Source organism: Parasteatoda tepidariorum, chromosome 4, assembly GCF_982258835.1.
Source record: "Parasteatoda tepidariorum strain Cologne lab strain chromosome 4, Ptep-v5.0, whole genome shotgun sequence".
Taxonomy (NCBI): Eukaryota; Metazoa; Arthropoda; class Arachnida; order Araneae; family Theridiidae; genus Parasteatoda; species Parasteatoda tepidariorum.
In genome coordinates this window covers 31,601,614-31,618,039 of record NC_141758.1, presented here as the reverse complement: position 1 = coordinate 31,618,039, position 16,426 = coordinate 31,601,614, and the positions used below count along the sequence as shown (strand labels likewise).

Below are 16,426 nucleotides of genomic sequence, written 5' to 3'. Positions count from 1 at the left end.
ATCACTGAAAAAAAAAAAAAAGAATTTTTATGTAACTCGGTTAAAAATCTTCCAAATATAAATATAGGTTTTAAGGAAATTAAATAATCCTTTTCATTAATTTAATGTGGTCAAAATTGTGTATATCAATACACAAACATGGATTATACTAGCAAAATGCTTACTTGAACTAAAAATATAATAAGTTTTGTTTTGGATAAAATATACTATATAAAGGCAATTATCAATTAATTTAAGCGATTTTTCAGTAATTAGCTACATTGCTAATCAACAATCCTTAATTATTCATATCAGAAGATATGAGACAATCAGAAATGATGATTTGTTTACAGTTTAAAGTTTCGTTTTTATGAATATGAATGAAACTTTTTTATATGTATATTTGGAGCGAAGATATTTGCGTACACCTTTACATAGTTGTTTTTTTTTTAACTAAAATATTAAATTTGCTATAGGGTACAGTATATCTTTCAACTGAAGAAGGAAAAAAAATGGGTTACAGTAATATAAATTAAAAACTTATTGCTCATAGGCTTGTAAGATGAAAATAGACATATTACGCATAAGAACATCAAAAACCAGATATGTTGCACAAATAACAGGAAATAATAGAATGCTTATTTTTATATTTTCAATATCCGGATAAAAAAATTTCCTTAAATTAAGAAATAATAATTCAATTAACAATAATAACTGAATTAATCAAAACATATAAAATATTACGATTGTAATTAGAAAATGTACTTCAGAACTGCCATATAATAAAAATAAATACCTAAATAAAAATCTTACGAACGCCAGTGGGTCGATAATAAATCGATGATCTGTTAATTGCAACATAAGAGGCCTCTCACACTAAACATTTGATTGTAGCTAACATTTTATTTTCACAAATTATAACAGAATACGTAAGAATCATGAGCTATGTGCAAACGACTTCTTCAAACAAACGAGAAATTCGGCGGCTTTTAAAAAGCAGGCTGGCAACCCAAGCTGTGCGGAATTAGCTCTCTTGAACTAAAAATATTCTCTCTCGTCTCCAGTGCGTTTCCATTTCTCAGAACTGAAGTTCCTTTATATTTCATTTTTTTTCTTCCTCTGACTGTTTAGTGATACTTCTAAGAATTTTCTGTCCCAACAAAATTACGTATTTTTGTTATCATTATAATACAAAATCATTTTTGCCATTTTAATCCATATTCTGTTCTGCATTCACAATATTAAAAAGATTAAGAGACAATCTTAGTATATTGTTTTTTTTTTTTAATATTGTTTGAAACATGTTAATTAAGTACTATTGTATCGAAAAACACAACGAACAAATTAAATTGACCAAACTTGTAAATTAGAATAATTATTTATTTATTTATTATTCTTCTTGGAGTTTTAGGGAAGGTCCACAAATTGCGCGTTTGCATTTCAGAAAGTGAAGCAATAGCAAAAATATTACAGAAAATCACAATGAGAAAAAAGGGATTTCCATTATAATCTCATACATTTCTTTAAATATTATTTTTAAAAATAAACTCATGTTCCCTTGAAAATATTGGGAGAACAGAAATACATGTGATAACTGAAGTACTTGATTTAAAAAAATTCTTATCTTGGATTATTATCTAAACTTGGATTGAGTGGAAGCAATTAGTACTTTATTACAATAATATTTCTTAATTTTTTGTAATTATTGTTTGCAATTTTTTTGTTTATTTATTTTATTTTTTATTACTTATTTATTTTTGCTTTTATTCATACGTAATTTTGATAAAATTATTTATGGAAAAGCTATTTAAAAGTATCCTTATGGTAAAATGTGAAAATGAAACTCCTCTTTTAAAAATATTTCAGAAGAAAATTTAAGTTTATACAAAGAAAATAATTTAACATAAGACATCATTTATAAAATCGTCGATTTTTTCCCCCCTTAACTAACCTAATAAGACATACCGCGCATCGGCTCAGTGTCGAATGAAAGTCTTTAAAAAGACAATTCTACTAAACTTCAACATTTCATTACTTTATACGTACTTTTATTTAAGAATAATTCGCAATTTCTGCGCCAAAAAAAATATTTACAATCAATATTTTAGAAAATTTTTACGAATCATCATTGATTTAATTTCATCAATTTTAAAAACGAGAGAAAGAAGTAATATTTTTTGCATATAAAAGAATTTTTTTCTTCTTATGTTTAAAATTTAGAAAACTTATGTGACAGCATTTCGTCCCCCACAAAAAATTGACGCTCATTGCTATATATGATTGTGAATATTCTATATACCCTTATGATATACGTTTTTGACAAAATTTTAATATATGATAGATATGAAAGAGAAAAAATTATATTTCCTTCTTTATAAGGAAGCACACATAACACAAATTACATCCCATAAGAAAAATAACATAGCATCTTTTTTCACTTTGGAATACCATTATCATGAAATAATTAAAAACCTACGTAGCAAAGGAAAAAAAAAAAAAACTTCTGCCGTTAATAAAATCGTCCTCCAGAAAGTTTTAAAAACGTTTCGTGCAAAAGAATCGTGCAGCACAAAGAAATAAATCCTTCTTTTTCCAGGAATAAAAACGCAATAGAAGAGAATGGTAAATAACAAAGTCCTGATACCATTCATTTTTCACTCCCCTTCCTCCAATGGCCGTAATAATAAAGGGAGGAAACTGCAGAAAATTAGAGGTATAACAGAAGAGAATTAGAGAGTAAAGAATATTAAAATGTTCTGGTCCAAAATTAAAGTTTAACCTGTGGCGCCCACTGGTGGCACTGAAGTACTACATTTCTTTTTTCTTTCTCTTTTATTTATAAAAATCGTCGGTCTTGAGGCTAATTACAGACCCCGAAGACCAAGGCTTGCCGCCTTGCATGCTTTCTACGCGCTTTGCTGTGCTTTTTTTTTCTCCCTTCTTCGTTCTTTATTACTTCTTTCAGCTGCATTTTCTTTCTTTATTATTTTAATCTAATTTTTTTTTTCCCCTATCGCTGTGAAACCAGTTTCAGAAGATAATATTTGTAGCACGTTTTGAGTCTTCAAGCTCTACATCTATTCCTCCGTTTCTCACATTTTGATCTAAATAAATGAAAGAATTTTATTTTTCGTCAGGGGCGACCTTGAAAGCGACTTCTAAATTTTAATTTTCAAAAAAAAATTTGATTTACACATGCTTGAAGATTCAATAATAATTTATTTTAAAAACAATATTTTTGATTATTTACTTTTATGTATAAAAGAAAGCCTAAACCGCGTAATCAGGGCCGGATTAAGCGCAAGCGGGGCCCTAGGCCATTCAAATTTTTGGGGCCCCTAGATTAAATTTTATTTCTCGTATATTTTTTATTTATTCAAGTATAAAAGTATTTATACATCTTTTCATTTAAGAAAGCAATTTAAAATACAAATAAATAATAATAAATTAAATTTTACTTTATTTTGTTAAATTAGAACAAAAATTATCATATTTTATTAATATATATTTGAAATTAATTTTTCTTTTAAAAATCTTGTTTTTTTTTATATTTATTTTCAAAAAAAATTTATAAGGGGGCCCCTAATCATTGAGGGCCCCAGGCCATGACCTAATGGGTTATCCGGCCCTGTGCGTAATTTTGTACCCAAATGTAAATAGGGTCATCATTTCTAAAAATGCAACTTAAAAATTTAAATATCTTAAATTATTCAGATTACCAGGTAAAAACAGGAGATGCAATAAAAGACGGTTGATTTTATGCTAAATAACTTCGTTTCAGATAAAGTGGGGGGAAAATACCATCTTTGTTGTTCTCTTTTCACTTTGTGTAGCTTTTTTCTTATTCAAACCGCTTTATGAAAAACTAATTGAATTCCAAAACTGAAATCACCTTTCAAACCTAACAATTTGTTTCACTTAATTTTGTTACAATTTCGTATATTCTTCGTACTAATAACATTAGCATAAAAAATTAAGTATTTTAAACATAATATTTGGCGTCGTTCTAACAATTAAGAAAGCATGTTTCTAGCAATTTTGAACCCTCTCTCCTCTTGTCAGAATCAGCAAAAATAAGCAAATCACAACCACCTCCACCATGAAGTGCTTAAGTAATACTTAAACAACTCAATTTAAACAATCACCATGATGATCTTTTTTAACATTTCTCTTATATACTAGTTAGAATAACCAATTTCAGATAAAGGGGGGGGATGTAAAAAATCTCCTATAAATTTAAATAATACTGTTTAAATTTTTCGACGAAAATCGAAAGCCTTAAATTGAAACACACCATTTGAAATTAATGAATACTAAAATCAAGTTATAAAAATCACAAGCATCGGCTGCAGAACGAATGGTAATTTCTGAGGAAAATCGATTTCCGGAAATCTAATTATAACAACGTAACGGCAATGGTAACCGAAGTTTTCATTTTTCTAACCAAATGATGTCGTTATACAGGATTTTAATGATACGAAATTGGGTCGGCAAGTCTCTTATGAAATTTTCTTGAAAATACCGAAAAAGAATTCACGGAACAAAAGATCTTGTTTTTCGGCGATAGAGTTTGAGGAAATAAAAAAAAATAAAAAGTTCAGTCAAACAGTCGCCTGTTGTACGCACGCTTGGATGCTTGGCTTATTTCGTGACTCAGAGTGAACTTATTTGTTACATTTTCTTCCCTCTTTTTCTTTTAAATAAAAAGAAAACAAAGAATAAGATGACAGATTAGCATTTTTTTTTCTTTCCTCTCTCCCTTAAAGAGAGATCTACATATCTTCATTTTCGCTACATATGACGGAGATAAAAGTAAAAGAGGAATTTGGCAAAATATTTAATAGTATTATTATGATTCATATTTTCCTCTTATATTTAACTGTTAAAAAAACATAGAAAAAGCAAAAAATAAGAAGTAGTTGAAGCCTAAATATAAACCGAACTTATGAATTCATCTCATTAATAAAATTAGTAAATAAAAATAGTCATATTACTAATGCACAACCTGCGGTCAAGAATAATAAAGCAGAAATAAGAATCAGAGAAATTTTAAAATGTAGAGCGGCTAATAAAGATGTATAAATCGTTCAACGCTTTTTTTTTCAATCAACTAATTTATTTTTTAAAACAAATTTCTTCCACCAAAACATAATTAAAACGTAGTTCAAATCTTTAAAAAAAAAAGATTAAAATTGTAAGATTAATTACTCTGGAGTAAAAAAAAAAAAAAAAAAAAGGAATAAGCTAAAAGTTTTATATAATTTAATTTCAGTAAAGAAAAATATTTCAGTTGGTTTTTCTATTAATACACTTAATTTAGACTTTTGATTTTTAAACCAAATTGATGTCCTTATTACACTAAAGAATAATTAAATGGTAATCACTTGAGATAGAAAATAAGCTTCGAGCGATTCCAGAAGTTAAAAACTTTATTTTTGAGGTTCGCTTCCGAAAAATGTTGTGCACCTTTACGTAAAAAAGAATCATAATTGAAGAAGACAAAAAGAACTAAAAACATAATCAGCAAGGTTTAAATTTAGTGGGCTCAAGAAGTGGTCAGACTTCAATGCATTCTTAAAAGCTGTGTTTCTTAAACTGTGGAACCCGAATCCAAATAAGGTCGCTGTACCTGCGGCAAGAGTCCCTCAAAATTTTAGAAATTTTGATATTTCTTAAACAAATTATAATAATTTGACACATTATAACACATTATATTCAAATATATTTACACTATGTTTTTAAAAATAGATAAAGATAAGACGATACACACAAAGAAAAAACTAAAACATTTCTACGAATTTTTAATATCGTATTATGTTTTTAAGTATGCTATTTAATTAAAATTTTGACTTTTCTGTTTAAAAATTAAAGCCTTAAGACTGTAATTGTATATTAAGATACAAGGGAAGAAACTGAAAATTTTCCTCCATCGTATGATGAATTAGCGCAATTCTTATAGGGTTCCCCAAAATTTTGGTAAATATTATGGGGTCCCAACAGCAAAAAGTTTAAGAAACCAGTCATTCAAGAGTTAAAACGCTAACGATCCCTGCCAAAGTTTAGTGACGATTCTAGCTAAAGCGTAGAATTTTTATTTGTTTATATCGTCTACCAAAAAGATATTTATTGTATTATATACTGCAAAATTATTCCTTTAAATGCTCTTTGAACTTTTAGCTAAATGATCACGGTGTAAGAACGCATGGTTTTTGGACAACCCCTAAACTAGTAACGAAAAGAAAGCCCCTAAAAACTATTACTTAGGGCTAATAAATAAATAAATACTTCCTCTTGACGCCGTGCTCTTTTACTTTTCTCCCCACTCAAGGTAAGTAATGAAAAATTTATTTACACCTAACGATAGGAACACATAACAAGACGTTCGGCGGCCTTTTCAAAAACCTTTTCAGCTTCATTTTTCTTGGATACATTCCAGACGAAACTCTTTTTTTCTTCTTTTTAAAAGTTCTTTCCTTTACTCAATGAAGTGTACAGAAATCAAAGGAGCTCTGAAAATTGAAGTTTGCATTCATGTACTCAAAAAGACCTTACGTCAATGGAACGAAAAAAGATAACTATAGCTTAAATGAATGTAATTTTTAAAATTAGATCGTGATCATGAAAGCATATTCAATATCATATAGTTTCAGAATTGATTATACGCAAAATAATCTTTAAGTTGATTTAATTTTAAATTTAACTTTTTTGTGTATAAATCCAAAATTATGGTTTTTGAACTATTTATTGAAAGTTAACAACTGCCTGGCAATTACGAGATGAGCCTTCAGTCAGGTTGCTTTTAGTGAGGTAGGATGCTCATCTCGTAATTGCCAGACAGTAGTAAACTTTCTAGAATAATTCAAAAACCATAATTTAGGATTTACACCACAAGAAGTTTATGTAAATTGAAGACTAAATCAATCAGTGAGGTAGGATGCTCATCTCGTAATTGCCAGGCAGTAGTAAACTTTCTAGAATAATTCAAAAACCATAATTTAGGATTTACACCACAAGAAGTTTATGTAAATTGAAGACTAAATCAATCAGTGAGGTAGGATGCTCATCTCGTAATTGCCAGGCAGTAGTAAACTTTCTATAATTATTCAAAAAACCATAATTTGGGGTTTATACCCCAAGAAGTTTAGGTAAATTGAAGATTAAATCAACTTCAAGATTATTTTTAGTATATTCAATCCTTAAATTGTATAATATCTAATATGCTTTCGTGATCACGATGTAATTTAGCTAAATTTTAAAAATTATATTCATTTTAGCTCTAGTTTTTTTTTTTTTTTTTTCATTTATGAAAGGTCTTTTTGAGTACTAGAATACAAATTTCAATTTTCAGAACTGGAAATTACGAGATGAGCCCTCAGTCAGGTTCCTTTTAATGAGATAATTGGCTCATTTCGTAATTGCCCGACTATAAATTAAGTAAAAGAATTATTAAAACGTGCCTACAATTCAATTTCCTACTTCAATCTTTTTCAAAATTGGGCACAGGTAAATAAATAAAAAAAGAAGAAAGATTAAATTAAACCAGAATGCATTAATTATTCATTGATAATGACATTATAAAGCATGAGGAACTATCCTTTATGATAAGGATTTTTATGAATGATAGGAGGAAGGAATAAGAATGTTCATGAATAAGAAAGAAATTGAATTCAAATTACCCGAAAGGATTATATATTATAAGCTTCTTCAAGAGTTCATAACGTTTTTAATGTTAAATACAATGGTGATATCCCATTCATACCTCGAATTTACGTTTCTAAACGGACCAAGAGGATTAATTTGAAATATTTTGACACTGGGTTGTCTTTCAGGCCGAAATTCCTACTTTCTTTTTCCATCCGCAAAAAAAAAAAAAAAAAAAAAAAAAATTTAGTCTTGACCAATTTTTATTCATTTCAAACAGCACGAAATATCGTTTCTGACAGTGATTACTTATTATTACGCTATTACGCTATTATTTCTTTTATTTAAAAAAAAAATTAAATTTAGTTTGTCATAAATAAATAAATAACTAGTTAACACCTCTTTCATATTGAAAAAAAATTGAAGTAATAAACGAAATAAATAACTAATTAACGAAAAAATTTATTGAACCAGTCAAAATGGAATATGAGTTAAACACAAAGAAGCCTGTTAAAGAATAGACAAAGCAATTTTCAATTTTTTATCGAACAATTTCAAATAAAATTCAATAATGTAACGCTTTTGATGTAAAAGAAACATACGTTATTTTTAGTTAACGTATAACAAAAAAAAAATAACAATAGTTATTTTTTTTTATTAAAAAGAAGCAGTAATAAAAGTTTTTTTTTAATTTTTTTTTTTTTTATATAGGGCAGTGGGCGTCGCTCGCCGCAGTTCATTTATGTATCATATAGCACAGATCACTATTGCCTTAGAATTAGAAATTAAATCATTTTATTGAAATGACAAAGACTAAAAAATTTCATTAAGACTACCTTCCAAAAAGTGGTAATTTATTTAGAAAAATAATTAATATTTATAAGTTATAGGCATTGTGTTAGATGCAAAGATTAAAGAGAGAAAAAACTTGCTTGCAAGACAAAACAAAAATAAAATGGAAATAGAAAGAAAGAAAAATAATAATAACAATAACACTTCAGTAACAAATTCTCCTCTAACAGAAATTTACTATAACAAAATATTAAATAATCAAAGAAAAAGAAGTTAACTGAAGAAGCAAAAGTAGATTAACTCGAAAGAAAAACTAAATTATTTTAAGTAACAAAAAGGGAGTTTACTTGGGGACTTAAAGGGATTTGAGACACAAAAAAAAAAAACCTTTAATAATTAGTTTAAAATTTCTCTCGACTAATTTTAAATGAAATTCAATAATTTAAATAATATTCAATAATATATGAAGCTTAAAACATCAGGTAGCACAATTATAGGTCGGGGGTATGTCACTGCAATTTATTAATATACCATTAAAACAATATCATTATATAGTTAAAGAATTAGGAAAATAATAATCAATTATATTTAAACTATCATCCAAATAACCATCACTTATTTTTAAAAAAAAGTGACCTATAGGTATTGCGGCAGATGTAATTTTTATTGAAGGAAAAAAAAAATTCTTGCAAGACAAAGCAAAAATAAAATTAAAATGAAAAAAAAAATTATACTGCCCACTAAAACACTGGAGCTAAATTCATTCAACTTGAAAAACCGCTTCAGGAAAAAAGAAATAAAAAAAGGAAAAAAACAAGTAAAAGAAAAAAAACACGTAAAGAAAAAAGCAAGATAACGCCGGTTTATCATCCATTCAGTTTGCCTTTGATGAACGCCGACTAAGTTCAAGCGATAACCATGAAAGATTCTGCACGCTTTTTGAAAACGCCGACCGACACTGGACGATTATTATTGTTCATTCAGACGAATTCTACTCAGATATCACTCAAGATGGCGTCTGCAAGAAATCGGCTGCACTTTTTTGGCGTTTTTATGTCCCTTTTTATTTGAAACACATACGCAGAGGAATGTTAAGAGGTAAAAATCATTCGAAAATATATAGGAAAGCGAGATGAAACAAAAAGAAATCGTATGATTTCAGAAATTCGTTAAAGAAGGTTCGAAGAACAAGAGATATATTTTGCATGCTTGTTTACAAAATAAAATAGTTCTGTTTTTAATATTTCTATTCATTTTAAACGTATCGCGGAAAAAATTGAGGTTAAAATCATCTGAAAATATTTCTACAAAAAAATTTATAACTAAATTAGAATCACTGATTTCAAAAATATCTTCATAACATTAAAGAAGTTAAGTAAAAATATGTGTATAATATTCGATAATAATTGAAATATTAACTCACATTATTTCTTGAGCAAACGATTTTGTACTTGGCGCAAGTAATATTATTTTTCTTTTTTTTTAAACACATAAAACATATACACAGAAGAATAATCATAAAAGTCATCTGAAAATTTATATAAAAACAAGTAACATATTTTATTCACATAAGGTACGCGCTTGTCTCATATAGCATAATATCATGCTCATGTAAAGTTTTTCGAATAATAGAAATTCCAAAACAACTATTTACTTAGCAATCCATTAAATTTCTCATCAAGTTATCGTTTTCTATATCACTCAATTTCAAACTTACTAATTGTTGGGTCTGCTCCATGACATCTTTTAGTATCATGTAACGGTTTAATAATAATTATTTTAAATATTTCTTTCAGAAAATTAAAGAACAATTGTACAAATTTTAAAAAATTAGGAAACATTCCTACTAAATATGGCTCGACCGTTCTACTTTAAATGCACTAATTAAATTCTCAACTTCTAAATGTATATTTTTTAAGATTTTTTTTATTTATTTTTTTCACGAATATTTTCGTTGCAGCGTTGGAAAGTATTTTATATTAAAATGAAAAGTTACTGAATTCTTTAAACTCCATCAGAATATTTCTTAAATAAATAGTTCTTAATATAGTTTCTTAAATATAAAACTTAAATAAATAGTTCTTGTACATTAATAGCATAAATATTAACGAACATCACCTGTACAAATTAAAACTAACGTAAGTTGTAGATACCCTTAACATTCTTTGTACTATAATCGCATTATGTTTGTTCTAATTGAAAGAAAATTGCAATGACTTGTTTAAAAACTACATTAAAAGAATGCAATGATCACTTTCTAAACCACCTAAATAAAATATTTTATGAAAGGAAACATTACGGGAATAACCAAGAATTACGAAACTTAAGAAGAGAACCAATAATTACGAAATCAAGAATTACAAACAAACATTCCGCATCTTAAAAAAACAAATGAAAATGTATGAAATGACAAAGTAAAAGTGATTAATAATGATTTTGATTTCCCAAAGCTTTTGTTGCATAACTACAAATTGTCATCACGTATTTAAATTTGATAAAGTGGTTATGTTTTTATTCATACTTCATGCGGCTTTCTTAAAAGAATGCTGCAATTAATAATTCAAAGGACGACGTAAAATTTCCTTCAACGCAGTTGCCATAGCAACGTATGTGAATGTGTCTTTTTATTCATACAACAACGCTTCCTTAAACATTGCGCGGCGCGTAAAGGAATAGAATAGTTTTCACTACTATTTCAGATATTTATTATTTTCACTGGATATATAATTTCGTAATTTTTTTATCTTCAAGTTTCATTTAAATTTATACCCGTTTAAAATTGAAAACACAATTTTCTAAATTTAAAAAAAAAAATTTCTTTGGAGCATAAACATGATTTGCACATTTAATTTTATTCAAAAAAGCAACGATTATAAAATAAACATTTTTATTTTACTTAAAGAAATATATATACAAAATTTAAGGTCTATTACTCGTATGTAAACAATAAAAACTTAAAATTTAATTCAATATAAGATTCGATGATATAAATACATCCTCTAACTAAAGAATCTTTGTATTTTTGTTTCATAATTTTACCAAGATTAAAATATCTAAAAACAAATATTCATAGCATAAATTAGCATAATAATAACATCCATACTCATATACAATAGAATAAAATTTTAATACATTTATTCTATAAAATTAAATTATTCATTTACTAATGTACATCGACAAATTGGAATCATTTAGTATTTTTGAAACCATATTTTTCTGATATATGAACAGTCAAAATGGTGAAAGAATTTAATTAAAAAAATTGTTTTCCTGTATATTTGTATGCATTTAAGTAAGGCAACAGAAGTATTTAGATAAATCCATGGAATTAGTTCTCTAAACAAAATACATGATTGGTGAAGATAATTGAGTTACAGTAAAAATTCAACTTACCAGTGGGCATTCCGACATAGTACGTCCAGCTTTAGCCAATGCAGAAGGTAACTTAAGTGTAAATTTCGGAATTTTTCCTAAGATACTCGACATTTTTATACCTAAGCCTCCACCACATGACGTGGAAAGGCGATAACGTTCCCACCAGGCCGTTTTGTTGATGTCAAAACCTTTAAAGCACACTAGTTCCTAATCCCTTCAATGCACAAGAACATAAATATATTTTAAATAAAAAATTAATAATTAAAACTGGTAAGCAGAAAGATCGGTATCCAAATAAGAAGGAAGTAGGCCGAAATATTTCGAACTTATTTTGAAGCACTCTTAGTATCATACGTTAGAGAGCAACAGTAGATGAATGAATGAAATAGTGAATATTCCGAAGGACTGGCAGTGAGGAGATGGCATGGCATCCTCCAGGTTTTCGTTAGGGTTGCCGTGTTGAATCGGTCGCCAATAAATGCCAAGCTGTTCTCGCCAACCAAGTTCCATATTTGGTGATTTACTCCATCAATAATTTGTAGATTTTAAAAGTTCTTGTAGTGTTCTATGCATACTTTTTCAAAACACCCATTAAGTAGTTTCAATACGGATTTTGAAAAACACTTTAGCTATTATCGAGCATTTCAGGAATTTTTTACACGAAAAAGCAAATATCGTGTATATAAAAATCTTGAATTCCATATTTGGGGATTTACTCCATCAATAATTTGCAGATTTTAAAAAATTTTTGTAGTGTTCTATGTGTACTTTTTTAAAACAGCCGTTAAGTAGTTAGAATATGGATTTTGAAAAACACTTTAGCTATTATCAAACATTTTAAGATTTTTTTAGACCCAAAAGCAAATATCGTGTTTATAAATATCTTGAATTCTCCATAATAAGATAATTAACGCAATGCTAAAAAAATGCTATCATAAATTATGTTTTTTTAGGTATTTTAAAGAAAATTTTCTTCGTATTTTCTAACATAAATTTTTATATTTTATGAATTTTTCGTCCTAAAAGCATGAAAGTTGATTATTATTTCTGAGTGCGTGAAAAGTAAAGGGATGAAATATAAATTTCATCAATTTAATCATAGTTACTAAGCTTTTTAAGACATCCAAAAAGGTACAAAAGAACAAGCAACAAAACAATCTTTTACAGCTAACGCTCAATTAAAAATCTTTCATCTGACATTAGAAGAGGATTAAAAGTTAAAACAGAAAATTTATTGAAATCAGCTTAAAACTCAATACAGTATGAAATTACAAAGTAATCTTACTTTAAAATACTTTTTTTTAAAAAATATATATTAAAATCATGTATAAAAATTACAAAATTACTTATGCAAATTTTTTAAAAATTTACCTTAAATCGAACAAGAATTTAAATTAATTTTTTCCCTGCGGATTTTTAATATCAGTCCTTGTTAAACTGGCTTTCCTTGCTATTTGAGAGATTTTGTATTAAAAAAAAATAAGCAAATAAACCAGACCAATTTACGATTTACTCAAATTTACGCTTGAATGCTTCTATTTTAATGGATAATTTATAGAATTATTCATATTAAAAAATCACAAATATGCATTTTTAACTTACTTTCGAAGTGAAATAAAAATAATTAATTAAAAGAAAAATTTATTTGATTTGGGAAAAAATGACTAGAACAATTATTATTATTTATTTTATTTCTAATTTTCATACCATTGTTTTTAATTCCTTTTTTTCATTAAAAAAAAAATTCTATTCTCTAAGATAACTTTTAAAAAAATGTCTGAGTGAAATAAAAATTAAATCTTTATTCTTTTTAACATGCAGTTCGCTTCAGAATTTTAATGCCATTAATGCCAATTTATTTACAATAAATTCATGTTTAAGTTATTTACAATAAAAATATAAATAAATAAATAAAATAAAATAAATTCTCCATAAAAATAGTTTTCTTCATACTCCTATTTATAACTCTCGAATTAATTTTTCGCTTTCATTTTATACTAAACAAATAATAATAACAATAGTAAAAAAAAAAAAATTTTTGACGAAATTTAAAAATTAAAAAAAAAAGGAAAAAAAATTCTCTACATGTCGCTGATTAATCTCTTAATGACTTTTTAAAAAAAAAATAAATAAATAAATTGCAAATCGAGTGGAAAAACCAAAATAAAATGAACAGATCAGTTTTTTCAAATTGAAATAAATAAATAAAATTCAAAAGCTATATTAATTTAACGACAAACTTGGTTTCTCATTTTGAATCCTAATTAAATATTTATAAATACTGATTATAAGTAATTACAAATTTTTTAAAAATTAGTTATTATGTAAGGATTAATTGGAAAATTGCGGAAAGGATCTTAAAATATTTTTTAGTCCTTTCGTAAATGTCATAAGAAACCTTGCCTAACATAAACTTTCATAACAATCTAATGTTCACATTCAGATACATTAAATGTGTGTTAAGTTTTGCATTGCGTTTTTAAAGACCGATGCTTTTTTTAAAGAAACTTTTTTTAAAACAGGGCTGATTTTTTTTTTCAGTCAACATTACCAATACCAGAAGAGGAAAAGGTTTTTGTCATCTTCACACATCTTTTATCAAATTAACATTGTTTTTAAAGCCGCGGTGGCTCAGGGTATAAAGAGCTTGCCTCCTAATGATGTGACCCGGGTTTGAGTCCCAGCTATGACTGTTCGATACAATTCCGCACCCGACTCGCGCTGAACACAGTACTGACGTAAAATATCCGCAATGGTAGACGGATCATGAGTTTGAATCCCTTTGCCGTCTGTCTAACCGTGGGTTTTCCTCTCCATGTAACGCAAATACAGGTTTGCTCCATCTAAAAATCCTCCATAAAGGCAAATTTCTCCTAATACTTGTTCAAGGTGTTCTCTTGTCTTCTGGATTGGATTCAAAATTACAAGGTTCCGCAGTTGAACACAAGTAGTCACAAACTCAAAAATTGGATCAGCTGTTCAACGACGATCATGAAAAGGAAACCACATTGCTTGACTGAAAACTAAAATAATCATAATTTAAGAAGCATAATTTATAATTTATTTTTATAACAAAGAATTTTCGATGTCTTACAACAGTGTTTCCCAAAGTTTGGTACGCGTACCCCCGAGATATAGGTAACGCGTTCCTATGCGAAATATCTTGCAACAAACGAAAATTTAAAAAATTTTTATTTAAAAACAAAGTTAGCCATTAAAATTTACGATTACGTATTTTTCCATTGGCTATTTTTTGCATAGTTGACAGTTAATAACTAAAATATGTTAATAAAAATAAAAATATTTTTTTTTAAAAAATACATTTATTTTTTTTTAGTGGTACACAGCGTTGCGAAAAATTTAGAAAGGGTACACTAAAGTCATTCGAATTAAACTAAAGTCATTCGAATTAAACGAAAATTTCGAAAAATTTTATTTAAAAACAAAGCTAGCCATTAAAATTTACGATTACGTATTTTTCTATTGGCTATTTTTCGCATAGTTAACAGCTAATAACTAAAATATGTTAATAAAAATAAAAATATTCTTTTAAAAAAATACATTTATTTTTTATTAGTGGTACACAGCGTTACGAAAAATTTAGAAAGGGTACACTAAAGTCATAAGTTTGGGAAACACAGTCTCACAATATCAAGCATTTTACAGATAATAAATTCCTTCTATTCGAATTAAACTGTAAATAAAGGAAGTCAATGTGTTGTTTCTTTGATTATCTGATATAATATCACTGAAGTACTCGAAAACTCTTTGATGAGCCGCTTTCTGCTTTTCATTGAGATACAGAGAAGTCTTTCATTCAGTGATTTTATGAATGGAGCGATGCATTGAAAGGTAGAGGAAAACATTCATAAGAACTTTATAAAGATCCTTCTTTTTGTCTCTCAACATGTGGCATTATAATTATCTCATTACCTGACGAAATGTTGTATAGTACTCCTTTTTTTTTTCCTACTCTCATTACATTAATATTGTAAAAAAAAAAAAGTCCTTTTTTTTTAATAATACCATTTAGGTTAGGAGAAATTCCTAGAGCAATCCAGGTAATTGCTTGTTTCATTAAACGATAATTAAGTTTAGTCTGCAATTGAATCAAGACTCTGAGCCCAGTTCAAATGAATCACAAAAAGTGTTTATATTTTAATTAGAAAAAAATTATTTTCAGCAATTTTATTTTTCGTTTTTTTTTTTACTCTTAGCAGATTAATCCCGGAGTTCTCAACTAGGGAAGAATTCTTCCTAGACTGAAATTTCGTACTTTTAGGAGTATTGTGACTAGTTTGGGTCTGTATACAAAAACTTAATGAAACTGAAAAACCTGGTAAAAATATAAAAACTATCAGCCTAGGAAACAAGAGTTATATTAAAGCAAGGACATAAAACGAGTAACAAAAATTAAAATCGTTTCAAAAAAAAAAATTTTTTTTTTTTCGAATGAATACTTAAGTATATTGCGTATATTTTTCCCGGTGTATTTTAACCGGGGATATCTAATGCATTTTTTACTCCGCTACTTTTTCCAATGCTATTCCTTTTCCATATAATCTTTATGATTGTACAGTGTTTCCCAAAGTGTGGTACGCGTACCCCCAGGGGTACGGGAACAGTTCAGCGGGGGTAC

At 27.4% G+C, this 16,426-nt stretch overlaps 1 protein-coding gene across 1 annotated transcript in view; it reads right to left on the bottom strand.

The window, feature by feature from the left end:
- Positions 1 to 12,200, bottom strand: part of LOC107453313 (uncharacterized) — a 31,707-nt gene extending 19,507 nt beyond the window's left edge. Inside the window, exon 1 of the mRNA XM_016070091.4 lies at positions 11,806 to 12,200. Coding sequence (XP_015925577.1) covers positions 11,806 to 11,898 — 93 coding nt within the window. The 5' untranslated portion in view covers positions 11,899 to 12,200. The remainder of the gene's footprint in view (positions 1 to 11,805) is intronic.
- Between the last annotated feature and the right edge of the window lie 4,226 nt (positions 12,201 to 16,426).